The 26,621-nt window shown below is 40.6% G+C and overlaps 2 protein-coding genes across 3 annotated transcripts in view; both read left to right on the forward strand.

Moving 5' to 3' along the window:
* The first annotated feature begins 2,132 nt into the window (after nucleotides 1–2,132).
* yipf4 (Yip1 domain family, member 4) overlaps nucleotides 2,133–26,621 on the forward strand; it is a 62,048-nt gene continuing 37,559 nt past the window's right edge. Inside the window, exons 1-6 of one of the 2 annotated variants that reach the window (XR_013937877.1) lie at nucleotides 2,133–2,351; nucleotides 3,704–3,857; nucleotides 4,052–4,223; nucleotides 4,347–4,424; nucleotides 5,654–5,767; nucleotides 6,057–6,489. Coding sequence is in view for 1 of the 2 variants with exons in the window: in XM_080548202.1 (XP_080404328.1) it covers nucleotides 2,294–2,351; nucleotides 3,704–3,857; nucleotides 4,052–4,223; nucleotides 4,347–4,424; nucleotides 5,654–5,767; nucleotides 6,057–6,194 (714 nt within the window). In the remaining variant the exon portion in view is untranslated. Of the gene's footprint in view, nucleotides 2,352–3,703; nucleotides 3,858–4,051; nucleotides 4,224–4,346; nucleotides 4,425–5,653; nucleotides 5,768–6,056; nucleotides 6,712–26,621 lie in introns of those variants that run through there. The other variant, XM_080548202.1, reaches the window with a different exon arrangement.
* The window catches only part of birc6 (baculoviral IAP repeat containing 6), a gene marked incomplete at its 5' end in the record, with an annotated part of 126,890 nt that continues 108,730 nt past the window's right edge, over nucleotides 8,462–26,621 (forward strand). Inside the window, 5 exons of the mRNA XM_080548216.1 lie at nucleotides 8,462–8,660; nucleotides 14,573–14,754; nucleotides 17,384–17,521; nucleotides 25,537–25,730; nucleotides 26,049–26,160. Coding sequence (XP_080404342.1) covers nucleotides 8,462–8,660; nucleotides 14,573–14,754; nucleotides 17,384–17,521; nucleotides 25,537–25,730; nucleotides 26,049–26,160 — 825 coding nt within the window. The remainder of the gene's footprint in view (nucleotides 8,661–14,572; nucleotides 14,755–17,383; nucleotides 17,522–25,536; nucleotides 25,731–26,048; nucleotides 26,161–26,621) is intronic.

Raw genomic sequence — 26,621 nt, forward strand, 5'->3', positions numbered from 1 at the left:
CGGTATGGGTTAGAATCTGGCCCATGCCCTGCTGACATGCCCTCTTCCCCTTACTTTCCTGTCTATCTTCACTGTCTCTATCCAATTAAATGAAAAATATGGGCGGGACTGCCCCACTCAGAAAAAAAAGAAAAGGTGTTTATGTCTTATGAGTGCTATCCTGTCCCTGGGGATCTCACTTCATCCTTAAAAGTGTATAATGTGACAGTAGCTGGTGAAAGTGGGAACAAGTCAGTGCAACCAATCAAAATGTTCAGACTTTTATTCCCGAAAGATGTAAATAAATGTTCAAACTTAGTTGAAAAAAATATCATGTTTCATCATGTGCTGTGCTCTCCTGTCTCTCAGGTGTGTGAGATCTGCCAGCAGATGAAGGACCACATGTACAGCACCTACGAGGGCAACAATCACGCCATGGGGGCTACGATGGCGGAGCTGTCGGAGGTCCTGGAGAGCTGCACTAAGCTCAGCACCGAGCTGCGTGGTGCCAACAAGGCCCTGTCAGGCCTCAACAAGGGCTTGATTCAGCCACAAGAGCAGTGACTGATTAGCCTCTGTACTGGAGGATAGAGCACAATCCTATAGTAGCCTATGACCCCCCTATGACCCCCCCCACCCCAAGAAGGCCCACACCTGGTCCTGATTAGCCGGTGCTGTGTAGATATCCCACTCCTTTACAGTACTGCTCTCCCTTAAGTTTGTTTGTTTGGCTCAATGAAAAACTCATCCTACCCGCTGTACTGGAGACCCCACTCCCAATGTACCCTTTCACTACTATAGAGGGGGACTGACAAAAGTTTCTCTCTGCTATTCACCTTCAGAGGCTTCTCTCTCTCTCTCTCTCTCTCTCTCTCTCTCTCTCTCTCTCTCTCTCTCTCTCAGCTTAATGTTTTCGTTAATAAAAAAAGTTGTTCTTGTCACAAAAGTATGACTAGCCTATATTTCCGATGTCATGATTGAATACTGTACTGTAGCTACTGTACGATAGAGTGAACATTTAAATATAAAGATAAATCGCAGGACTAGTGTTTTTTTTCATGGAAATTAAGTATCTTCCTATGGGGAAATGCTAGATTCAGATTCAGAAAACATTATTGTACCAGTCTTGGTCAATTTGTTTTGCAGCTGTATAAAAGACATAGCATGTAACACATTACAAAACATGATATATACAGTATAAACAAACACAAAATCAAATATGCAGGTACACAGACATAATCAGCTCTTACTGTACAGCACATACAATTCAAAAGCCTAAGACATGGCATCTAATGATTGTAAGGTTGGTAGTTCGGCGGTTTGATCCCCGGCTGGCCACTTGTCGAGGTGTCCTTGGGCAAGACACTGAACCCCAAATTGCTCCCAATGAGTGTGTCGGCACACTTGCAGGGTAGCTTGCTGCCATTGGTTCCTGGAAGACATCAGTGAGGTATTGATGACAGTGGGGGGGATCTCTGGGAATGACCTGTGGTATATGTAGCCTGACGATAATGTAGAATCTATGCTTTGGTAGCATTCTTTGTGCTTGATAGACTCCTGAGGGACTGTATTATAATTCGTTTGTGTTAGACATCTCACAATTATTTGGGTTTGAATCCCGGCCCTAGGCTTCAAAACGTTTTGGTTAGAAAGAGTAGACTATGCATCAGCTTCAGTATGGCGTGTGCGCCTATGAAAATAATGAATGGGGAAAATAATGAAGATATGTTTTGAGTATGTCTGTGGTGGTGATAGGATTACAGTAATATATAGAGATAAGACAAGTAGATGTTTTGATAAATATGTATAGTATGTCTCTGCGCTCTGTTTGTGTTCTCACACTAGATGGCGCTCTGTTTGTGTTCTCACACTAGATGGCGCTCTGTTTGTGTTCTCACCACTAGATGGCGCTCTGTTTGTGTTCTCACACTAGATGGCGCTCTGTTTGTGTTCTCACACTAGATGGCGCTCTGTTTGTGTTCTCACACTAGATGGCGCTCTGTTTGTGTTCTCACACTAGATGGCGCTCTGTTTGTGTTCTCACCACTAGATGGCGAACTTTTCTGCTGCCTTCTTGGGATTTGACGTGTCGTCTCTCCCAGCCTCCCTACTTCCTGCTTTCCACGGTAGCTGCTCTTGTTGCTGCTGTTTTGGTTGAAACGACGATACCTGTCTACTCAAGATGGAATACATGGAGTAAATATTAGTCCCACGTCAATGACAACGTTCTATATTTGGCTAATTATTGAAACAGTTCATTTAAATGTTAGTGTTTAGGACTTGAAGGTTGTTTTCACAACATCACACATCAACCATGCAGTTCTCTCCCACAAACGGAGACTTTACCTTCGTCTCGTCGACTGAAGCCGAAGGTAATGTTGTTGTTAGCAGGCCTGGGACTGTCACTGGTGCAGCTAGCTACGCCATCTGTAAACACACACACATAGCTCAGTTATTACATTCTGTACTTTTCAGTCAAGTATTTTATTCGGTTGTTCGAGCGAGGCACCGTGCTCCAGACACATTTGACACCTAGCTTAGCCAGCTATTATGTTGACAGTTATTTGTTTGGCATGGAGCTTCTCTTGGCCTCTTTTTCAATCTAGTCGAAGAAGCGATGCATGAATAAGGTCTTAAGGCAATGTATAGTGAAGCTTAACTGTAAAGTATCAAGGACATCTCCCCCAAAAAGGTTTGATGATATAGTGTTGAATAATATGATTATTTCGAGGACAATACACACTAATGCATTTTGTCATCAATTGAAATGCCAGTGGTCGACATGCCCCAAACTTCTGAATCAGTAATATGCTATTATTATATGTATATATGTTTTAGGGCTGCACCTAACGATTATTTATTTTTGTATCGATTAATCTAACACATTTTTTATTTTTATCCAATTAGCTAGTTGTTTAATCTAACAAAATGTATTGATTGTTCTAAAGATTTTAAAAAAATGTATTACGATTAATATAACTAATTAATATAATTAATTTACTAAAAGATAAATATCAAAAACATGTCTCATTAATATTTAAATATTTTATTCAATCATCTTCTCTTAAAAACAAACAAGTATAACAAGAAGCAAAGTATGCACTGCAGGGCATTATCCCCCAACAAAAAATCGCCCTGTCTTAACTTGTAATCTCCGTTTTTACAGTCCAACATAACATCTCCAAAATAAAATTAAAGCAAGAGCTTGTTCAATTCAAGTAAAAGCAATATAGTGTAGCCATCTGGGGTTTGCATGAATTTGGGTTCCTTTTGTGGAAAAAGTCCTCCACTCTGCTTTGCTTTGTCCTGTAAAAGAGACACATAAAGTACATTAAAATAATGACAATAGTGACATATTTTAAAATGTGTCTAATTTCCATGTTACTGCTGTGTTATGATATGATTATGATTATGGTTATTATCATTATTATTATTATTATTATTATTATTATTATTATTAAATAATGCTTGACAAAGTACTCCGGGATGCTTTCGCTTCGAGTGTTCATGCATAGCCGTTGTACTCCTGTGATAAGCCATTTCCAATTTACAGAGTTTACAGAGCACCACATTGTTGGGTCTCTGTCTACAATACTCCCACACATTCGTTTAGATGCTTGTGAATCCATTTTTGCAACGCACATTATGCAAATCTGCGTATTTCCGTCGACAAGTCGCCCCGGCCTATTATATTTACCTGTCATCTTCAAAATGTATCCCATAGAACTAAGTGGTACGATTGATGCTCCGGATGTCAAACTGACCATGAGCGGAGAAGGTGTAAAAGATCCATACGCTACCACCTTCCTGAGGCAACGAGGCTATGGCTGGCTGCTGGAAGTAGAGGAGGACGACCCTGAAGACAACAAACCTCTTTTGTGAGTGCAGCACATAGACCCTCATTTGTTTCTGCAGTCATACATACAATTTGTGAAATCCATGGTCATTTATAGATACTTAACATTTGACAGAGGGGACTACAATTTCTTTAAATTTTTTCCTGATTCCCAATGATGGTATGCTGCATAGCCTCATGATGCCCCTGTACTCGTTCACATATCTCTGTTATTAGGGAGGAGCTGGACATTGACCCAAAGGACATATACTACAAGATCCGTTGTGTGCTGATGCCAATGCCCTCTTTGGGCTTCAACAGACAGGTTGTGAGAGACAACCCTGACTTCTGGGGGCCTCTGGCTGTGGTGCTGCTGTTCTCCATGATCTCCATCTATGGCCAGTTCAAGGTGAGGAGGCACTGAAGGCTGTGAACTTTGTTTGAGAGGTCATATTTCAGCTGGCCATGTTTTCAGCCTGAAAAACATTCACTTAGAAAGTTCTAATACATTTTTGCATTTTTATTTCCCAAGGTTGTGTCTTGGATTATTACCATTTGGATATTTGGATCATTAACAATCTTTCTGCTGGCTCGTGTTCTTGGTGGCGAGGTGAGGTCCATATATTTTACAGAAGTAAATTATGATGATAGTCTAGAGGAGCAGAACAAAACTATGTTGTTTGCAAATACAATAACTGCATATACAGGTTTGTCTAGTTTTTAGCCACTACATAACTTTGTTTGAAGTAGGGATGCAGTGATACCACTTTTTTTGAGACCAAGTACAATAACTTACATTTGGGTACTTGCCGATACCGAGTACTGATGCGAGTACTTAATAATACCATTACAGTTCTAACAATGACTTTGAAAACATGTTTTATTTTCATCAGCTGTTCCTCACCCCTCTTCCTTTCTGACTGTAACAAATTAAATATGTGACAAGATCTGGTGTTTTTACAGATTATGAATGAATCTGTGCAGATCATACATTGAAATCTAGTTGAAGAAGATATGCTTATTTGAATGTTGGTACACCAAACCAAATACCGAAGAAAATCGCTCTTAATCAAATCGTGTTGGTAGCTAGCTAGTAGCTAACAAAAATATATGTAACGCTATGTAACATCTAACTGCATGTTTAGCACATCACAACATGCTGATAGAACATGAACATGCTAAAAACACATACACATAACTAGATGATGACACAGTCCTCGCTTTTGAACAGTCCTAAAACGTAAGTTTGTTTACAAGCCATGTATCACCAACACTCACCCGGGTACAAAGCAGGAAGGCAGACGATACAGTGACTCAAAAGCAAGCTGAATTCATGATTGGGCTGTTCAACGCTTAAACTTTTGTAGTATGAAACAATGAAAAATCCTCCTCTGCCTACCTGCTACGAGAGGTTAGGTTATGTTGCCGCAAAGTGGTATTGGGAGTGGATGTATCGGAGAAGTTTTACGAGTACGAGTACATGACCACAGTATCGGGTACGAGTTCTGGTATCAGTATCGGTGCATCCCTAGTTTGAAGTCTCTCTGAGGAGATTTGGTGTTTATTTATGTAATTTATGCTATGCTAAACTAAGTACCATCAGAATCCTGTCAATTGGAGAAGGCACTGCTAACTGACAGCCTGTGTTGTGGTAACACAGTGTAGAACCAGAGAAGCTTTCACCAGTGGGTGAAAACTCAGTGTAACATGATATTTTACCTAATATGAAAATAGGCTAAACCATCTCTCTCATCTTATTTTGGATTTGAGACCAAAAATACGGCATCATGATGTTGCGTGGTGTGAAATTGCTGACTTCCATTGCTCTGTATTGGCTAGGTGTCTTATGGACAAGTCCTAGGAGTGATTGGATACTCCCTTCTCCCGCTCATCGTCATAGCCCCATTGCTTTTGGTTATTGGGGGTTTTGATATTGTTTCTACACTAATAAAGGTGAGTGTATATTGTACAAGGAAGGATAATTAATCAACGTGTTTGCCTCCAATTTCCATATTGTATCAGTGTATTTATGTGATCTGATATGTATATGTATAGAAAGTAATTTTTGCTTTCTTTATTTTATAGACTTTTCTGGATTATGTATTGTATATATAGATATATATGTTTTACTAAACCAGAATTTAATTAAATCTGAAACATCAAGACTTACTATCCATTCTGTATCAGTGGATCTAATTGTTCATTATTTGAATGAACTTTTTTCAAATAATGTCTTTTTCAGCTATTTGGAGTATTCTGGGCTGCTTACAGTGCTGCTTCACTGCTTGTTGGGGATGAATTCAAAACGAAGAAGCCTCTCCTCATATACCCCATTTTCCTTTTGTACATCTACTTTCTCTCACTATATACTGGCGTCTGATTGGACAATGATTACTGTTGAACTTTGGTTAGATACTGACACAAAGCAATCACCTTGAAAAAAAGACAAAAGAAGACTCTTTCCACAATGAAAATAAGGATAATGGACATTTTTTTCCTCTTTTTCTTCTCCCCCCTCCTTTTAACCCTGTTTACAATCCTAGACTGTGGGGACATACGGTAATGGTTTATGTTACATCAATGTATTTAAATATATCCTTTATGAAATTGTAATTATGAAGGGATCATGTACTAGATTGGATGAGTTTATTCCTTAGAACAATGTGGTGCCAAATGTCACAGTTCAAATGTTCAATTTGATCCATGAGGTGGAGAGACACCGCCCCTCTGAGAGCTTCCCCTGTTGTTTTCTATGTGAGAGGGATTAGCATACTGTTGCATTAATGCATTATTTAGTGGCCCTTTATGCATCTCTCTTTCTGTCTTTTCTTTATTCTTTTAAGGTTTTTTTATAGCTTGTATTTCTTAACTTATGAATTCCACCTGAGTAGGCAAGTAGTTGGGCAGTTTGCGTGAAATAAAACAATGTCTACTAAATGTTGGTGCCTTTCATTAGTTGTTTTATACAGTTGTTTATAGTTGTTCATATTTTCGGTCAACTTTACTTGTATTGTACACCGATGAGCCAAAACATTATGACCACTCACAGGTGGTTTGATTATCTGTAACATTGATTATCTTGTTACAATGGCACCTGTCAAGGGATGGGATATGTTAGGCAGCAAGTGAACAGCCAGTTCTTGAAGTTGATGTGTTGGACCTGAGCAACTTTGACAAGGGACAAATAGTTCTGGCCAGACGACTGGGTCAGAGCCAATCTAAAACGACCAGGCTTGTGGGGTGCTCCCGGTCAGAGGTGAGTACCTGCGACAGTGGTCCGAGGAGGGACAAACCACAAACCGGCGACATGGTGTTGGCGCCCAAGGCTCATCGATGCGCGAGGGCAACACAGGCTATCCCAACAGCATATTAGGCAGGTGGTCATAATGTTTTGGCTCATCAGTGTATGTACTTCCTACTGTACATAGTTTTATGTATTCTAGAGACATGCATGCTAAAACATGACTAGCGAAAAAACATTTTTTATTTATAAGAGACACCATTATATTTGATGATGAGTGAGCTTAATTAAAGGTGCAATCTGTAATTCGAACAACAACAAAGTGGGCACTCTGACACTTTTTGGTAAGCAAATGAGGGATGGGGCTGGAGAAATGTCACCACTCAATTTCATCGACAGCTATGGATTCTGGGAATGACCATCCATGAGATACAAATAATAGTTTTAACCATATTTAATTTGAACACTGAAACACCATTTGTTTACAATTGTATAGTTTACAAACAATGGGGTAAAATGAATCATGTTGTATTCATTTGAATAGACATTAGCTGGATCTACACAACAAAGTAGTGATCGTAACATTAGACCACTTTAAGGTGTAAAAAAGGAGCGAGTTGTCTGTAAGCTATCGGCAAACTTGCACTACATCTTGTACTAGAAGTTACTAGAATTGTAAGCAATATTACCTCCCAAATTGTATAGCATCACTCTTTTGAATATTATTTTGTGTTGATTTGTGGCTTTAAAGACGCTAAAAAGGTGCAGATTGCTCCATATGATCGGAGTGCGTGTGTTTTGGCTGGATCACTGTATGTATTTCAGCGTTTTAGTGAGTATACTAGCATCTGATCTGGATGCACAAACAACATGTGTTTCGGTTAGAACTAGACTAGTTAGAACTTAGGTAGCTAAGGAACGTTATTATTGATGTTATTGGTTTGAAAGCAAAACAACACATCTATAGTGCCTCACGCTAAATCCAGCAAAAGTAAACAATTACAATAATATTTGCAATTCTAAAAAAAAAAAAACGAAACGGAAAACAAACAAGAGTCCCCTATCCTCCGTAGGCCACCACCATGCAACTTGAAAACCCAAAACCTGCCCTCAGTGTTATCGCGTGACGGCGTCTCGCGCTACGCTAGTTCCGTTCATCTGACGTCTGTCTGACAGAACGCGGAGCTCGGAGGTTTTTCCAGTACCGATGGTGAACAGCTACTGTGGCTGCGGAGGTAACGGGCGGAGGAGCAGCGGAAGCCGCAGAAGAGAGAGAGAGTCAGCAGTAGCAGTAGACTACCCGCGGTAGTTTGGGGATTCAGCTTTTACATTTATTAATCTTTACTCGTGTCAACGGAACTCCCTAAAAACACACATAAGAAGGGCAGTTGGAAAGAGAAAGAAAGATGGCGGCTGCGGCCTCGCCGGGCTCGGGCTCAGACTGGGTGGTGCTGAGAGACGGCTGCCTGCGCTGCGACGAGGAGGGCCTGCGGAGCCTCTCCTACCACCCGGCCCTGAACGCCATCCTGGCCGTGACCAGCCGGGGCAGCATCAAAGTCATCGACGGCACGTCCGGGGCCATCCTCCAGGCCTCGGCTTTGCACGGTGAGTCCCCCAGTTAAGAGACGGTTATGTTCAGATGTTGGAAAATAGACAATCACCTGATGTGACATAACATAACAGAAACGAGCGACTTGCTTGCTGTCATTTAACTGGTCAAAACAGGGCAGCTAGCTCGCTTACGTCTGTTTGGTTGGGCCTACTAACTAACTAGTTTGACTACTTATTTTTGGTTAAGCAGTCAAGTTTTTTCATTAAAAAATTCATAAAAGTCAGGCTTTTCATATTCATAAAGAAAGCCGCGTCATTTTTATGAGAACATACGCTTAGCTAATGTTAAGCTAGCTATTAATAATGTTAGCTAACTGACGTTTAGCCAACCCAAGTTAACCAGAAGTCAATCGTTAAGAGTCAGTTGAGATGGCTGGCTAGTTTGGTCAACGTTAGCTTGTTTAAATGATGCTATGATGCTAGCCGTTTATAACCGCTAACAAACATAGCTAGCCTATGTTTGTTAGCGGTTATAAACGGCTAGCATCATAAGCTAGCCAGTTGTGGCTAACAGACCGGTGTAGTGAGATATCTCTAACCCTAACCCTTCTCTCTCACAACGGGATCATTCAGTCTGTAACGCCTGACTGGAATGTCTTAAGACGTTCCCGTTATGAAACATTTAAACGACTGATGTTCATTTCTATTGGGGAAACGTACACTGTGTTTTTCCAAATAATAAAAGTTATATATATATATATATATATATATATACACTTGATACGACGCTATTTTTCTACACAGTTATTACATAGCTCGTTATTGCTCCGAGCTAGTCACGTCAATAACAACGTTCCCTAGCTACCTAAGTTCTAACTAGCTATATTTATTCACAACTTCTTGCCAGGAATAGCTAGCTAAGTTCTGACTTGTTGTATCCGTAATAACACATTTAAACCCCCAGCTATTAGTGCATTAGACATTCAGATCTAATCATCTAACCTAAAATCTGCTACTTGTATAGCTAGCGAGCTACATTTAAATGTGTTGAACGATGACACGTCGTTAGCCAGGTAATGCTTGGATAGATTCAACCTGGCTAGCTGTCTATTCATTGTATGCTTACTATGTCTCTAAAATCATTTTTCGACTAATCAGTAGCTAGCTAATTTATCCAGCGAATCTGCCAGTTCCCCCACCCGCATGTGGTGTCGCAGTGACATTTGCCAGCTAGTTATATAGTTTGTTGCAAAATAGAAGATATGATAAAGCATGCAATGCATGTATGCAACATTTAGCTAGCTATGTTACTTGTATTACTGTGTACCAGTGACTAGCTAAGCTTTTTTGAAATGTTTCATAATTGCAGTCTATATTATGACATGACTGAATTGGTTATTGCAGTTGACCCGCACACACATCTTTCACAGAATGTGTCCCTTATTAATGTTTATTGATTCATATACCGTAGATGCTGATGGATGTACTTCCCAGTAAATACAAATTGAATCTACAATGTGTTATGTTGTTTACTTAAATTAAACATTTAAGCATAATATAGCCTAATGCAAGAGACCTGGCTTATGCAATGTATCTGTTATAATTCCCAGCCATAATCCCCATATTCTGGGTAGGCTACATTCAATGTTCTATACTCCCCTACTCTGAAGCCCTCTGCTGCTTTTCTTGACTTGTATTCATGGCAGTGCGGAATGTGCTTTTAAAATAACTTGTAGCCTAGTAAAGGTCCATCTTTCGATTTCACGCCAAACCACAAGTTCCCCCCTCAGTTTTTATACATTTTTGAGGTGACCGTCAACATGGATTCTGGGAATTGCTTTGGTGTCAACAGGGAAAGTAACTAACTAACTAAACTATACACTGATTGATTATGAGTTCCGGCAAATCGGTGTCGATTCAAATCGAATCAAGTAGATGTGTGGCATCCTATGCTCTTTGGAAGGGCCAGCTAACCCACTGTTTTACAGTACAGGTAGAAATTAACACGACAGCTTTGTGCTTTACCCAGAATTACCTTGGAACAATCTTGAAGGACCACAACATGTTTTGTTTGCTATTTGCATTTGAGGATCATGTAGTTCAATTCCTTTTAGAGAGGATTGCTTTTCATATTGGTTTGTGATAGTGATGGTGTTTCTGGGTGAACAGCTCTGAAATCACCTCCAACGGAAGGTCACGCCCCAGCAGTTCTATGTCATTGGTTCTATGTCACATTTAGGCCTATATACTGTATATGTATATACTGTATATTGCCACGGTTTTGCATTGCTGAAAGTAATGGAGGGAATTGAAATGTTTGTGTTAAACGCTGTCAGAAGAGTTTGGCTTCCTATTGTTCAGGCTACTAGGCCAATTTCATCATATGAATTGACCAATCTGCCAAACTGTTAAATAGACATTTAATAATTTACCTTCATCTGCTTGTGGCAGTATTAAAACAATGTTGGTTTCAACAGTGTTATATTACACTGTTATGTATTGTGAAAGAGAATATGGTGTCAATGGCTAAATTAAAGGTAAATAGAATACTTGGCCAACTGTTTTTTGTCCCAGGTTTTTGATAGGCTCTGTATTCGAAGGCCATAATCGACAGCTTTTTTGTTCCTTTTTCTTTTCTTTTTGTTAATATACACATTCAGATATTGACCGTAAATAGTTGGACTGAGTACAGTCTGACTCAGTGATGCATAAACTACGAGTAGGCCTAAACATGAACAGTTGGAAATATATGCAGGTTTCCAACATGTTTACATTGTTACTTTCATCTGTGGACTGCACTTTGGCACGGGACAGAATCAAATGACGGCCGAAGATATATGCCCTAGCAACTACACCATAAGAAAGTTGATATTCTTTGCATTGTATAGTTTGAAGCCCTTGTGAAAGTGTCGGTGGGTTTAGGGTTGGGTGGTAATACGGTTTCCTCCGATATTTGAAAATAGCAACGGTGTACATTTCAATAATGTCATAAAAAACATTCTGCTGCGCAATGTGTGCATAAGATATAGGCTAATAAACGCCTTAAGAGTGTTTGTCCAGTGCCCTGGGGTGGTCTAGCATCGCGGTCTACAATGCACACATATACCCATGTCGGCATGGGTTCAAATCCGGCCCATGCCCTCTCTCCCTTCTCCTTACTTTCCTGTCTGTCTTAACTGTATCTGTCGAATAAAATGAAAAAATATGAGTGGGACTGAAAAAATTACTTAAGAGTGTTTGTCCAGCACCACTGTCTGGTTGGACATGCTATGAAAGTGATGACAGAACCTTCTGTAAACAATGTAATTTGTCAAATAAATTAAATAAAAGAAAGATTAGTGATACATGACATGGTACTGTGTGTAGGGGTGGGACGATTAGAAAATGTAATGTCACGATTATCGTGGGCAAAATAATCGCGATCCACGATATTATCGCGAGAATTTAAAAAAAAAAAAAAAAAAAAACTTTTTTTTTAGAATGCCAATAAAACACACTGTAATCACTTTAACTTAGATTTTGTTGTATTTTTATTGAATCATGTTAATAACATTAACATCATTTTAAAAACATCTTGACAAAAATAAAAATCTTTAATAAAATCTTAAATAAGGTAATGATAAATTATAAGGTATCACTGCATAAATAAAGGAAAAAATACTGTCAAACAAAACTTGAACACTGACACTTTTCTGTCATCAAACTGAGTGCTAGCCTTGTGGCTTAGAGACTTGAAAGCTTCAAGATAGGTTAAAGTGCAAATGTGAGAAATCTCAATTATATTACTATTTATTTATAACATACGATTATGACATCCTCCCTCTCGCCAGTTTGGGGCAAAATAGACTTCTCCCCTGGTGCCACGGATAGGGGTTTCAAGCGGTGGGACAGCAAAGGGATGGTTACTATCGGACATTTATATGATACGGAAATACTACTTTCATTTGACCAATTATGTAAGAAATATGACCTACCACGAAATGAGTTTTTCAGATACCTTCAGATACGAAGTTTTTTAAATAGCCAAAAAGACACTGGCCTCTGTCACCAACCCTCTCCGCTGGAGGAGATAGTCTCTGCTGGAAAGACGAGAGGCATTCTGGGGCTTGGGTATAGAGCACTTTCGAAATATGATAAAGGCAAACCTGCATTTACGCCCAAAGACTGGAATAATGACCTGAACATTAATACTGATGAAGCAACTTGGTCACTAATATGGCAATCGGCAAACGACATCTCAATCTGTAATAGGACGAAGGAAACGCAATTTAGACTACTACAACGTTTGCAGATTACTCCCCAACTTAGACATAAAATGGATCATAACAAATCGGAAATGTGTACAAAGTGTATTACCGAGGTTGGGAGCTTTGTTCATTGTGTTTGGACTTGTAGATATATAGATGATTACTGGAAAGGTATAGTGGATAAAATTCATCTAATTCTAGATGTTACATTGGATAAGGACCCCATGTGTCTATTGTTTGGGTTCCCAGACAAACAACTTAAAAGTATGCATTCCAAAAGACTTCTGTGTATCCTCACTTTTTGTGCAAGGAAAAATATATTGCTGAAATGGATAGACTGCAAACCGCCTACAATAGCTGGATGGCACAAGGTAATTTTTGATATGATTCCTATGGAATATCTGACATATAGGTCTAAGTGTAAGATAAAGACATTCTATAAGATTTGGTCTCCGTTCTTAGATTATATTGGTACCAGCCTGGCTGCCATTGTAATGAAAGGTTTGGTGGATTACACTCAAGAAAGTACACAAGACGAATGTGTAACTGATCTACAATGTATGGGTCACAATATTATTTACTGTGCTGGTGTTGTGCTGCCGCTGTGTTTAGGACTGTAAGACATGGATGCTGTCTCCGATGGGGGTGATCCCCCCATATATTATGGCATGTGTTGTCATTTTCTTTTCTGTTTATTTCTGATATGTGACATGGCCTCCTCCCCCCCTGTTTTTTTGTTTTTGTTTTGTTTTTAAACATTTTCTGTTTATGGACAATGTACTGCATAACAAAGTGCAAAACTAGTTTTCTACTATTAATGGGACAATAACCTCCCCCACTGATACTAGTTGTTGTTGTTATGTCCTGTTGTGTACATGTCTCTGTGAAACACTGTGAAATATTAACCCCCCCCCAAAAAAACACACATAGGTCACATACATTAATACATACAATAAAAACAGACAGACAAAGCAGTGTTTATAAAATGTAGTGCCTATTTAAAAAGTCCAGTCATTTAAAAAAAAAAAAAAAAAAAAAAAAAAACGATTATGACGATTATTCAACTAATTAAAATTCTCCACGATAAAGTTATCGCGGGTGTTTTTATCGCGATTAACGATAAACACGATAATCGTCCCATCCCTAACTGTGTGATCATCTAGTTATGTGTTTTTAGCATGTTCATGTTCTATCAGCATGTTGTGATGTGTTAAACATGAAGAGTAGCTATCTGCGATGTTCAACCCTAGGTGGGTTCAACACTCCACCTGTACACTCCACATGTACTGTTGTTTGCACAATTCTTTATGTTTTAATGAAAATAATGTTGGTGATTGTGTTTTTAACCAAGGTGGCATTTTACCTTTCAAGTAAAGTTTGGATGAAAAGTGAAAGCACAATCTTTACCCTGTTTCAGAAGTACTAGGGTTTTCTCACGGTGAAAGTGAAACAGAATTTTCTAATGTTATGTTACTTCCCATGTGAATGGTAACACATCCTCATTGTTTTTAATACCTACCCAATGCAACATAACCAAGTTTATCAAGACCATAACTACTAGTAATTCACTGCACATCAAAGATATGTAATACATTTCTATGTTTATTCTGTCACTGACATGGTTGTATTATGGTAAAAGGTCCAGCCAACCAGCCAGTCCTCTCCAAGCAGCTGTACTTCTCTAATGCCTGTGTGTGTATGTGCGTGTGTTTGTTCCAGCTAAACCTGGGGGCCGTGTTAGGTGTCAGTACTTCCCTGCAGTAGACAAGGTCCTCTTCGTGGACGACTATGCAGTGGGCTGCAGGAAAGACCTGAATGGGATCCTGCTACTGGACACTGCTCTGCAGGCCCCCGTGGCCAAACCAGAGGACATGGTCCAGCTCGAGCTGCCTGTCACAGAGGTAGGGGAGTCAAACTGCTCTCACACACAATCACATTTATTTGTATCGTGCTTCTTTGTGACAATTTTGTCACATATTGCTTATCGTGCTCACATAGGAATTTTATCTGAAATACTTCATGTGCATTTCTATTCAATCCACAATGCATACAGTCTCAAATTATCATCATTTCTCATAAAGTTGCATCATATGCAGTGTTTCCCCTAGGTTTGCTGCCTTGGGGGGGTGGCATGGACCGTGGCATGTTTGCACTTTTACCTGCTCTACAGTGATTCCCAAAGAGCAACATGTGCTTTTTTAACAGGAAGTGTGTGTGTGTATGTGGGGGGGGGGGTTCAAATTATGAATTGAGGGAGTTGTAGGACATTAAAAACAAGATATTTTGTCATCATTATAAAACATGATTTTTGGACTAAGGAAAACAACAAAACCACTGGATTAAAATTCCTTTAACAGTGGCCTGACCTAAAACTCTCCTAAAAGCAAGCAAGAAGAACACACACACACACACACACACACATAAATGACAAATGACATACGTAATTATTTCAACATTAGATGAAGAACAGCTTTTTACCTAGGGAAATGTATGTGGTAACACTTTTAGTTGCTAGTTAGTTTACTTATATTAACACAGTACCGTACTCTAGTAACAACATTGTTATTTATTTTATAAATATAAGATAAGTAATCTTAAAGGTAAAGATAAACTTATTTATTTGCAGGAGTTATGGAGTTGAGTAGTTTGGATTATTACACAACTGAAATTAGCCTTATTTCACTTGTACAATAACATAGTGACTATCACTCTCCCAACATTTGCCTATGTGCAGAATTCATTTTGAGAATGAATAAGTGAATTTGGCCAAATCATCACTACTCTAGTTTACAGTTTTCGGTGACACACACTCTCTATGGTGGTGAACATGCATAATTGGACACAAGTTAATCAAACAGATTACAAACAGATTGATAATATGAATTTGTCATTGCTTTAAGCTCTGCCAGCTTAAGCTCACACAACTAAGACCACAAGACTGCCTTGTAATGTCGAAAAACTGGTCCACCATGATTGAACACCCATGGCTAAGTGTGGAGAATCCACCACTCCCTTTCGCATAGCACTGATTGAGCATGACATGGCTTTGGTGACAAGTGGAGGAGGGCGTGTCAGTCTGACGTCTGAGGGGTGATGTAGGGAAGATTCAAGTTAAGCGTATCAGCGTCTCAAAAAGGGACTCAATCAATCCATAATGGTCTTGAAGTCTGATGGCTGTCATCCTTGTTTCAAGTCCTTTATTTGTGGTGTGTAGATGACCTGTTTACACAGACGTTAACACTGCATTACTCCCTTTAATGAACGGTTGTACATCTGGCCTCACTGTGTTACTACAAGCTCTTCCTAAAAAAGATCATGCATAGAAAGTGAAACACCAATTCCAAGAGAACCCCTAATGTTTTCTGTTGCTTACGACAGGTCCACAGGCTGTGATTAAGTTGTCTTTATTTAGTCACTTAGGCCTAACCTTATTTAGCAATGCCTAAGGAGAAGACTTTGTAGGTGATAAACAGTTAAAAGTTGACTGGCATGGCTTGTCAAAGTTAGTTTTTGTCAAAGTCCTAATGTATTAGTGTGCCAGTGCAATCTCTTTGATCCCAGAGGCCTGCTCTACTTTATGACCCGTGGCTGACTGTTTATTGTCCGCATGTCTCACTGTTTTACTCAAAATCTACGTCAAACTATGAGGCTAATGTAGCTAAATGTTCCCTCATTTCACTGAAAACTGACCTTTTGCAAAACTCCCTTCACTTCCACGGTGAAAATATTCAGAAACTCAGTTTTCAGTGTTGACGTGTGGACAGGTAAATCTTTTGTTTTGGCTTGTGACGTCAGAGTTTGCGCCGTTATCTCCTTTGTTTACATCATCCAGAGGTGACATTTTGTGCAATGGCAGACTCTATTGTTCTTTCCTTTCGATTTCACTATGCTGTGTTGTTGTTGTATTCGCCGCTCAAGAAGAAGCCCATCAGTGTGCATGCTCCTCTTCTGTGGTGTTTGACATAACTTTTTATCGCCACCTACTGGCCTGGCATGTTTGTGAGCATTTAAAATAGTTTTTGCGGGATTTTCTTTTAGAACGAAGGAGCAAAACACTGTCTTCAGAAATACCTGTGTGTGTGTGTGGACTAGGACTAAGATTGTTTTATTCGGAGCGACACACAAAAGGTTCCAGCCAGTCTGTGCTGTCTTATCCATTCTGGAGACTGAGGATGGCACAGCCCCTCATTCTAAGACATAATGCGGGTACTGAACATGCTATAGGGTACTACAGTGTTCATTTTGGGGAAATATAAACTTGCAGCGTGCCTACTGCTCTCTTTCCCTCTGCTATAGTCGGTGATGAATGCAAGCAGCAGCACCTGTTCAATTAAATGTTTTAAAAATGTGTATATGTAAGAGAATATACTATAAAAACAATAGAAAAAAGTGTGTGCCATCTAAGTGTGTGAAGGCTTTCATGCTGTTATTATTATATTCCTGACTAATTGAGCGTACTGAATGAGTAGTGATGACTTATCCATGACTCATGACTGTGTGTGTGTGTGTGCGTGCGTGTGTGTGTTGCAGGCTCAGCAGATGCTGTCGGCCTGTCTAGAGAAGGTAGATGTGTCCAACACAGAGGGCTACGACGTGTTCATCACTCAGCTCAAAGAAGGCTTGAAGAATACCTCACACGAGACGGCAGCCAATCACAAAGTGGCCAAGGTGAGTGAACTCGCTATCTCTCAATTTTTTACAGGGTGGCGTTGCGATGTTTTACGCTCCATCTGTGAGCCATATGCGCCATGCAGGTGTTCTCTTTCACGGAAGAGTCTGCACTGTGTGTGGACAAGTCGTCCATCATCTTGCTATAGACCACAGTGGCCAGGCAGTACAAATGCAAATTTGCCTAGTTTCAATTATTCTTATTTTTGTGTTATTATTATTCAGGTGCTCAAGTCACTGTTACTATATATATTAGCTTTACAGTACTTAGCATTCCTCTCGTGGCAGTTTGTGACTTACTTTTTCCGTTGTATTGAAAAATGCAATCAGGTAAAAGTATTGCATAGTGTTATGTCCCCACAATCCAATCAACGGTAAGCTGGGGGAGCTGATACAGCAGTGTCTGCTACTGGGTCCTGGCGGTATGTATTTATCCACATAAAGCACAGCCGGATTACCCACCCTGGCCCCTGGCCACCAAGGCGCCCTGGAAAAGTCTAGATTTTCCTGTCCTAGATTCTAGGCTATGTTCCTAGTTTCTAAGGAATCAGTCTCTCTCATTGCCCTCAGTCCCAATCAGGCTGATACTCCAAATTCTGACTCCTGTCTCGATTCAAATTCAATAGTTTGCATGATAAGTGTCATCACTTCCTGCTGTGGCGTGTAGCCTGTTGCTGCCAATATGAGAGAATGCCTGAAGACTACATCAACAAACAGTAGGCTGTAAGAGTAAACTAGAAGAAAAAGTTCCAGAAGAAACTTTTGTGGGCTTGCAAAGTCTTATTTTGGTTGTAGAAAAAGTTTAAAAGATGGTTTGGATGCTAGATATATTTGCTGGTTAGAAAGTGAGTAATTATAGTAGCAGATAAAGTTAAAGATGGTTTGGTTGGTTAGATGGATGGATAATGGTTGGTTGGTTTGTCTGTTGGTTGGTTGGATAGATTAATTGGTGGATAGGATGAGCCAGGGGTACTTCAGTGGAGTGGGTAGAGAGTTGGTTGGTTGAGATTGGTAGAGTTTGTTGGTTAACTGGATGAGAGTTTTTGCAGTTACAAAAAGCTTAATTCTTTAATTGGTGTCTGAAAGCTTGAAGGGTCGATGATGACTTTCTGGGTAGTTGAAAGAAAAAGAGAGATTGATTGGATGGATGAGTGGATAGATGAACGAGAGGGGAGGTATAGAAAGAGCAAAATAATGAAGATGTTAATCAGTGTGGGTTATACTGAGTGAAGCAGTAGTGATTGGCTAGGTAGTTGAAAGGTTAGATAGACGGTATGTTGGGTCATAGATGGGTCATAGATGGCTAGATTGGACGAGCCTGACTGGGCATTTGAATGAAAGTGAGAGTCTGATGGTCAAGACGGTAGGATAGTCAAAGAGATGGTTTTATTGGGGTAGAACTGCATCGTGAGGCAGTTAATTATCGCTACAAATGTGTGACGATTCAAATCGGTGAGATGAAAAATTAATCGCGATGTTTGCTTCTGACAATGTGAGGAATATGGACGTTGCAGTGAGAGAGGCCGGGCTAGAACCACATAATGTGTTTTGTCCACACGTTAAACTTGGCCACCCAAGCGGTTGAGTGTACCACGTGTCAGCTGCTTGCTGGGTCAGGTGAGGCAGGTTGCAGCCTTCTGCCACTAAGGCTCCACACCAACCTCTGTGTTCGGAATTTATTCTAGAATGCTTTTTGTGAATGTCTTGTAGCTAATAACGTTGTGCAATTTAAAACATGCAGAGCTACATTTTGTGTTTTGAGCCCATGACACTTGATTGCATATTACATGCAAGACTAGATAGCTCGCTCGAATAAAGTTTGATGTGTCTTTCGTATTGACAGGTACACGAAGGAAGCTGTCATGCTTGCCTAAAGTTGGAGTGAAAGTCATGTAGCTAGGCTAACTAGCTATGTTGTCTATCCATGTTGTTGGGCTTTAAGTAGAGATGCTCCGATCAGGGTTTTTGGTGCCGATCACTAGGGATGCTCCGATTTATCGGCCACCGATTTAAATCGGCCGATTTCACTCCAAATGACTCGATCGGTGATCGGCAAAAATGGCCGATCGCAAAAACCGATTTTATTTTTATTTTTTTTATTTTTTTTTCCTGGGGAAGACAGATAACTGAACAGAAAACATAGGAGGACGTAACAGTATGTAAACCATGAAGGCCACGTTTATGATGTCTTTTATACAGCCATATCGACTGACTTGGGCTTCAGGCCCTAACTGGGTGATAGGCCAGACCTTTACTATGCCATAAAAATGGGTCTGCGTTTGCTTGGTGCCTAATGGATCAAAACTTTTGTCTAAAAAGCAAAAAATATGTAGGCTATCCAGTCAGTAGGCCTACAGTTATGTATTAAAAAAAAAATCGGTATCGGTATCGGTTGATCTTGAGGAAAAAAATCGGTGATCGGTATCGGCCCCAAAAATCCAGATCGGAGCATCCCTACCGATCACTGGAATCAGTGATCTGCCGATCCGATATCACCGATCACCGATCACAGCGTCGAAAATGGCAATTGAAGCATTCTATTTATTGTGTAGCATTATTTATGTTTTTAATTATTCTTAACACCATTGACATTGTATATTAAGTATTCAAATGAAATTAGGAGATGAGAAAGTATCATGAATTGACAACCATCTGTTTTATTGAATTCACAACCACCTGTAGCTTACTTCAGGAAAAACAAATAAAATGTGAAAATAAAAATCATAATAAATAAAATGTACACTGTCACATCAAATGTGCAACATTCCACTCGAATGAGAGGAACTAGGGGCTCTTAGAGAACTTGGAGCTTATACTGTAGCTTTCCTGAGGAACAATAAACATACCCAAACTAAACTGCAACATAAACAGGCTATAGCCAAATATAAAATACTGTTTCAAGTCAGTCAGTTTCAAGTCATATTTAGGAGGAGATAAGACAGCAAGTCAGCAATAATCAATAAAACAAAAAAACTAAACATTGCACCTAAGGAGATTTCAGACTCAAACCTTACTTCTGATTAAGCAGCATCACTGGCAGATTAGCCTTGAGAAATACAAGCATCTCAGCGTTTTTGGCACTCAGCCTGTTCCTCTTATCATCTCAAATATGTCCTGCTATGCTGAAAAGTCGCTCGCTATCTACACTTGTGCAAGGTGCACAGAGAAAGACCTAAAACTCTCGCGCTAATAGTTGTTGTTGCTATGGACCTTAGTCTAGCTTAGTGACTTCCTGCTCGCGGGGTCACATGACGTCGCTGAACACTACCTACACTACGCTCGTGAAGTCGCGCTGGAACTCTGACCAGCACTCGTGGAACGCCTCTCGTCCAATCAAAGCACTCGGTCCCTTTATGACGTCGAGCCCAGTGTGCGCTTCGGCGCTCTCGGAGCGAATCGACGAACGCAGCAAATGCCGTATGATATTCGTGGTATTGAAAGTCCTTGCGTGCGTTCCTCCGCGAGGAATTTCTTTTGAGCAGACATTACAAACTGCATATTTGTTGTCTCTTTCCGACACTGCAGTGTTTCCTCTACATGCATTTATTGGTGGCGGGCCGCCACGATGGAATTTCCTCCGCCACGAATTGATTCAGTCCACACAAAACAAAAAAAAAAATCTCAAAAAAACAAAAAAAACAAAAACGTTTTAGCTGATTAAAATATATCTGATCCTAGATCAGCGCTATAATGGATGTTGACTAAAAGTGCACCTAAATCCACGCCCATCTCTCTCTAACCGCTGATCCAAAATCAGATTAATGACATTCAGTTGACGACGTGACACAAGGGCTCCTCCTGATTGGTCTAAATGTGAACTGTGGTATTATTGTTATTGTGTACAGGCCACCGTAGTGACATCCGGGGGGTATTCCATCAACATCGCTAAAGGGAAAATCCAGGTTTAGTCTGATAAATCTCGCGAGAGTTCTTACAAATATCCAGGCATATTCTGATAGGTCTCGCGAGAGTTATCAAAAATAAGCCAGGATTTTCCTTTAGCGACGTTGATGGAATACCCCCCAGGTCAGGTGGGCAGGTTACGACGAGACAACAAGAGACCGGTATTGTAGAGCTTACAGAGCGAGTTAAAATAAAGACACTTACATTGAAATACAGAAGGACTCACGTGTATGTTTAATAGAATAACACGACATGGTGTCAGAAGTCCTGTAAGTGAGTGTTAAGAGTTAGATCGGCCGACAAGTGTCATTTGAGCTCGTGACGGTGAGAAGGGAGAAGAAAAGATGGATGCTAATGCTAACGCGGGAGCAGCTGCAGTCCAGAGAACGGCGCCAGTTTCAAGTGCTACGTTAGCAGACATTAGCAAGTCAAAAAACGATTCTTATGTGCCGTCACTTTAGCAACGACACAGTATTGTCAAGGGGAAAAGAAGGGGAGACGATTTTTTTATTGACAACGGAATTACATGCTGGAAAAACATGCAGCTAAAATTCAGGGAACATTTGGACAATAAGAGACACACGGGAGAAGTACGGGAAAACAGGGCTCATGTGGGTCTCATCAAAGGTAAGAGTTTGTTTTCTTTAACTCAGCTGATACTCAGCTGTTTACCGAATGCTCCATCTGACTGTGATTTTACTTCTGTAATGTGGTGGGTTGACATAATTCACGCACGGAACTATAGGTTGAGACTATTGTTCCGTCCGTAGTACCCAAGTTGTTTAGACTGTTCTATTTACTGCTTGAGTGTGTTGTTGACAATCGTTCATGTCCTTCATTAAACGTTTAGCTTTGTCATTTGATACGCCGCCTACGACTACCATCTCTCTGCACTACAGTAAACAGTTAATCAGTAACGTTAGCCGCTTTTGTGCTCATGTAGGCCAACTTCGTATTATATTATAGCTGATGATCTTTGTGTGTGTATGTGACTGTCAGTCACAAGTTTATATTCTGTATTCATTTTTTTTTTTTTTTGGGCCATTCTCTAGTTTTGGCTGTGATTAGAAAAAAAAAAAAAAAAAAAAACTTGTTTTGAGCGCGCGCGTGCGCGTTTCATGCGCGTGCGCGCGAAAAAAATCGCGCACGGTCACGGCCACCCGCCACCATTGTAAAAATTCCTGGAGGAAACACTGCACTGTGTAATATTTCCAGACTGGCGACGCCATTTTGTAAACTGATCGGTCGTGTTTGATCGGCAGTTTTGAGAACTCCGATCAAAACCGATCAAGGCCATATCGGCCGATACCGATCGGCGCCGATCAGATCGGAGCATCACTAGCTTTAAGGTTAAACTGTTATTGCTGTAGCTCGCTGCACTCTTGCAATGCTGTCGTCGAAGTGTGCTTTGTTGGTGGTGTGTTGGTGTGGTATTGTAAGTGTACAGCTAAACTAGCTAGCTACATTGACATTGGGAATGCAGTTGAAGAAGTGTTTGTGCATGGAGGGTCATCAATATGTAACCTAAAGGGAAAATGCTATAACATGCATAACACATTAAAAAGACCAACACAACATAAAAAGATTCGAGATTTACAGATGCATACAATACAGTCATAAATAAAATCAATCGTAAGTAAGACCACAAGAGATTATTGACTAGGAATGAAGTTCCTCAGTAACATACAACCAGTACACCAACCTTTGCACCCTTTTCTCCAAGGAAACAAGGTCCTGGAACTAGTGTGGAATGAATTCTAACACCACAAAGCTGCTGAGTAATTGTCTATCTAGGAAGGTGAACTACTGAACTGCTTTGGTCAGTTTACTTTTGTTTTTAACTACCTTTACGAAGTGATTCAACACACACAGTTCACACACACACACACACACACACACACAATTCACGACCATGTCATTGGCGATCAAAGATGGATTAACTATCATTACTAAATACATATTGTACATGGGCTAGTGGTGCAGCCAAGTTGACCAGAACCCTGGTTAATCAAGTGCTGAATTCTGAATCTAGTTGTTTTGGATCGTTCATTGTGCTTGTGCTAAGCGTTGCAGTGCTGATATCCTAAATTCTGTAATTCATGACTACAAAACCACTGACCAATAAATGGGGCATTTTTAGGTCTCCCAGCCAAGGTGTCTGGTGGATGCCAAAGTTTTTTGTTTTTACCAGCCACATTTCTTTAAACTAACATTTTGACCCAAAAAAGAAAGAAAATTGGGAGCTCGTGCTCTGGGGTCTCATGGTTAATAGTAATAATAATTAGGTGGTTAGTCTGGCTTTTGGTGGTTGTGGTTATAGTTTGGTAGCTTCTTCCCATGTGACACAATGTCACGGATGGGCTAGGAAGTTCTGTTATGTCCTAGCGAAGGCTGTTGTTCCTCGCTAATTCTTTCTCCTCCCTTTCACACTCGTCGCACTCGCACTGATTCTGTTTATTTCCTGCATAGCCTCGCGTGGCAGAGAAGAGAGACCCCCTCTGTGTGCTTGTAACAGTGCACTTGTCTCTCGTTTCATTATGCGCACAAGTGTTTCCTTTCAGCAGTGTTGAGATCCTGAGACCTGACTGCAGTCTGCGACACACAAAGAGCAGCCCACTGCAGAATCTCATCCACATATTAATAGCCAGGGGGGCAGAGGGGGGAAACAAGCCAGCACAGCTCCTGTCTCCATGCCCACTCTCCACTCTCAGTGTAATCAATCCTGTGGTAAAACAAATCTGAAAGTTGTCAAATCTTGAGATCCACCCAACCCCAACAAGCCCCCACCCCCCCCTAACCATCGTTCGGTGCGTACCGTTTGACTAGACCACCATCGGTTAATGTGAAAGCCCAGGCCCACACTCGGGGAGATCCCCAATTTACTCCCTCCTTCCCTTCCTCCTCCAATTGTCAGATGTGTCTGTCCTAATATGTGCACGTATCTGAGGGGAGCCCACTGCTTCTGTGTGGGCTTGCCAGGGTACTTCTGCAGCAAATCACCTTCCATTATGTCACATATTTGACATCTTTTAAGAAATTGTGTACCATAAAATAAATGACCATAATATATATTAAGCTGTCATATTATGCTGTCCAACTTAGTTTGTCTACTTGTGATTGGGATGTAACGTTTAAATGATTGTTTAGGCTAAATGAATGAATGAATGAATGAATGGTCTTTATTGTCATTGATATAGTACAGGTACCAAACAACGACATTTGGGAGGGGGGGCTCCCCTGGTGCTAGGAAAGAAAAAAAAACGGAAAAAAAACAAGAAGGGAAAGGAGCTGGTTTACATAAATAAAGGCTATGTACACTATCCACTATACTATACTGTACAAATAAAACACTGTGCTGTACTCTATGCTATGCTATACCTATTCTAACATTTCCTATTCTCTGCAACCTTATGTACCCTAGGGTTGTCATATTGCACATAGTGTTATTGCACATTCATTTAAAGTGTCGCAGTTTGCAGGCTTGAAATGTACACATTTGTGCCTCAGCACTACACCTGATTTTCAATCCAGCAGCTGCCATCAATCCGTCCAGACTGTCCAGGGCCCAGAACCTAGGTCATACAGTATAGCTGTCTTCACCAATAATTCAGTTTTCCCAACGCAACTTTGTTGTCTATGTATGTTTTTGTGGTAAAACTGTATACCCCGGTAAACTGAGGATGGTATAAAGGTGTGAAACAATTGATACCACCCAACCCTAATAACCCCCCCCCCCCACACACACACACACACACCACAAGTGTAATGCAGATATTGGCAGTTTACCCAACATTTGTCTCTTCCTCGGCCAGATGCAATAATCAGCTTGTGTCCCAATGATGGATTTCCCTTTTAACTTTCCCACTGACCTCTCTGGGAGTGGCATACTTTGTATAGTATGTGTTTGAGTGGACGATCCCTGGCTGTTGACTTAAGTCAGTTGTGTGTGTGCCAGCAGGGATGTGGTGTCTGTTGTGTACTAGTACATGATAGAGGATATTATTAATTCTCAATAATACCTGCAGCACGGCCACCTGTCTCTTGCTACTCTAACCTGGTCATTCTCTCTCCTCCCCTCTCTCTCCCTCTCCCCTTCCCCCTTCTCTCCCCAGTGGGCAACGGTGACGTTCCATCTCCCCCACCATGTTCTAAAGCTGGTTGCCAGTGCCATCGTCAACGAGCTAAAGAAGATAAACCAGAACGTTGCTGCCTTGTCTGTGGCCTCGTCCATCATGGACAGGCTGTCCTACCTCTTACCAAGCGCACGGCCTGAGCTCGGGGTGGGCCCGGGCCGCTCTGTAGATAGGTACGTCACTAGCTGACCTTTTTCCTAAGTTCCTCTAGTTGTCTGTGTTTTTTTTTGTGTCACATGCTTAGGTAAGTGCTGGTATACTTATTTTTATTTTGAATGAGTTTAGTGAGTTAGTTTGTTTTAGCCAAATCACCGCTGCTGGGGGGTATTCCATCAACGCCGCTAAAGGAAAATCTAGACTTATTTTGATGAGTCTCGCAAGAAAATAAGCCTCAATTTTCCTTTAGCGTCGTTGATGGGATGCCCCCCTGGATGGCTTTTTTTCTTTGCATACTTTGTTGAATTGAGATGTTGACCAGTGATGTTTTTCAGATCATTGATGTACAGCGAGGCTAATAGGAGGGAAACGTTCATGTCATGGCCCCACGCTGGGTACAGGTGGGCACAGCCGGACCCCATGGCCCAAGCAGGATTTTACCACCAGGTAGGCAGTGTAAGGACATCTCCTTTCCCCACCTGCTCTTTGTTATTGTTATGTTCTATGTTCTATGTTATGTTCTTTAAAAAAAACTAAAATAGACCCGGTCTTTTATTTCTGTTGATTGCTGTACATACACGCCCAAGTATACTCCAAAAACTCTTGACACTCTCAGTTCTTCCATCTAGTTGCCTTTTAAGTGAGAAATAAAGATTTGGTTAAATAACAATCCTGAACAAGTAATTGAAAGTGCCATTCTGACATGGTCCTTTCACTTGTTTCACTGAGACCAAACTTTTTAATAAGCGGCTGTAACTATGGAGACTGCACCAATCACTTTGCTCCTGTCCAGTGTTGCCATGCCAATGGAATAGGGCATACGCTGAGAAAAGGGCACCAAGTTTTCAGGACAACTATAGTACTTATCTAAGTAATTATCATTATTATTATAAGTAATATCTACAGTA

Source organism: Nansenia antarctica (assembly GCF_963989245.1).
Source record: "Nansenia antarctica genome assembly, chromosome: 1".
Classification (NCBI taxonomy): Eukaryota; Metazoa; Chordata; class Actinopteri; order Argentiniformes; family Microstomatidae; genus Nansenia; species Nansenia antarctica.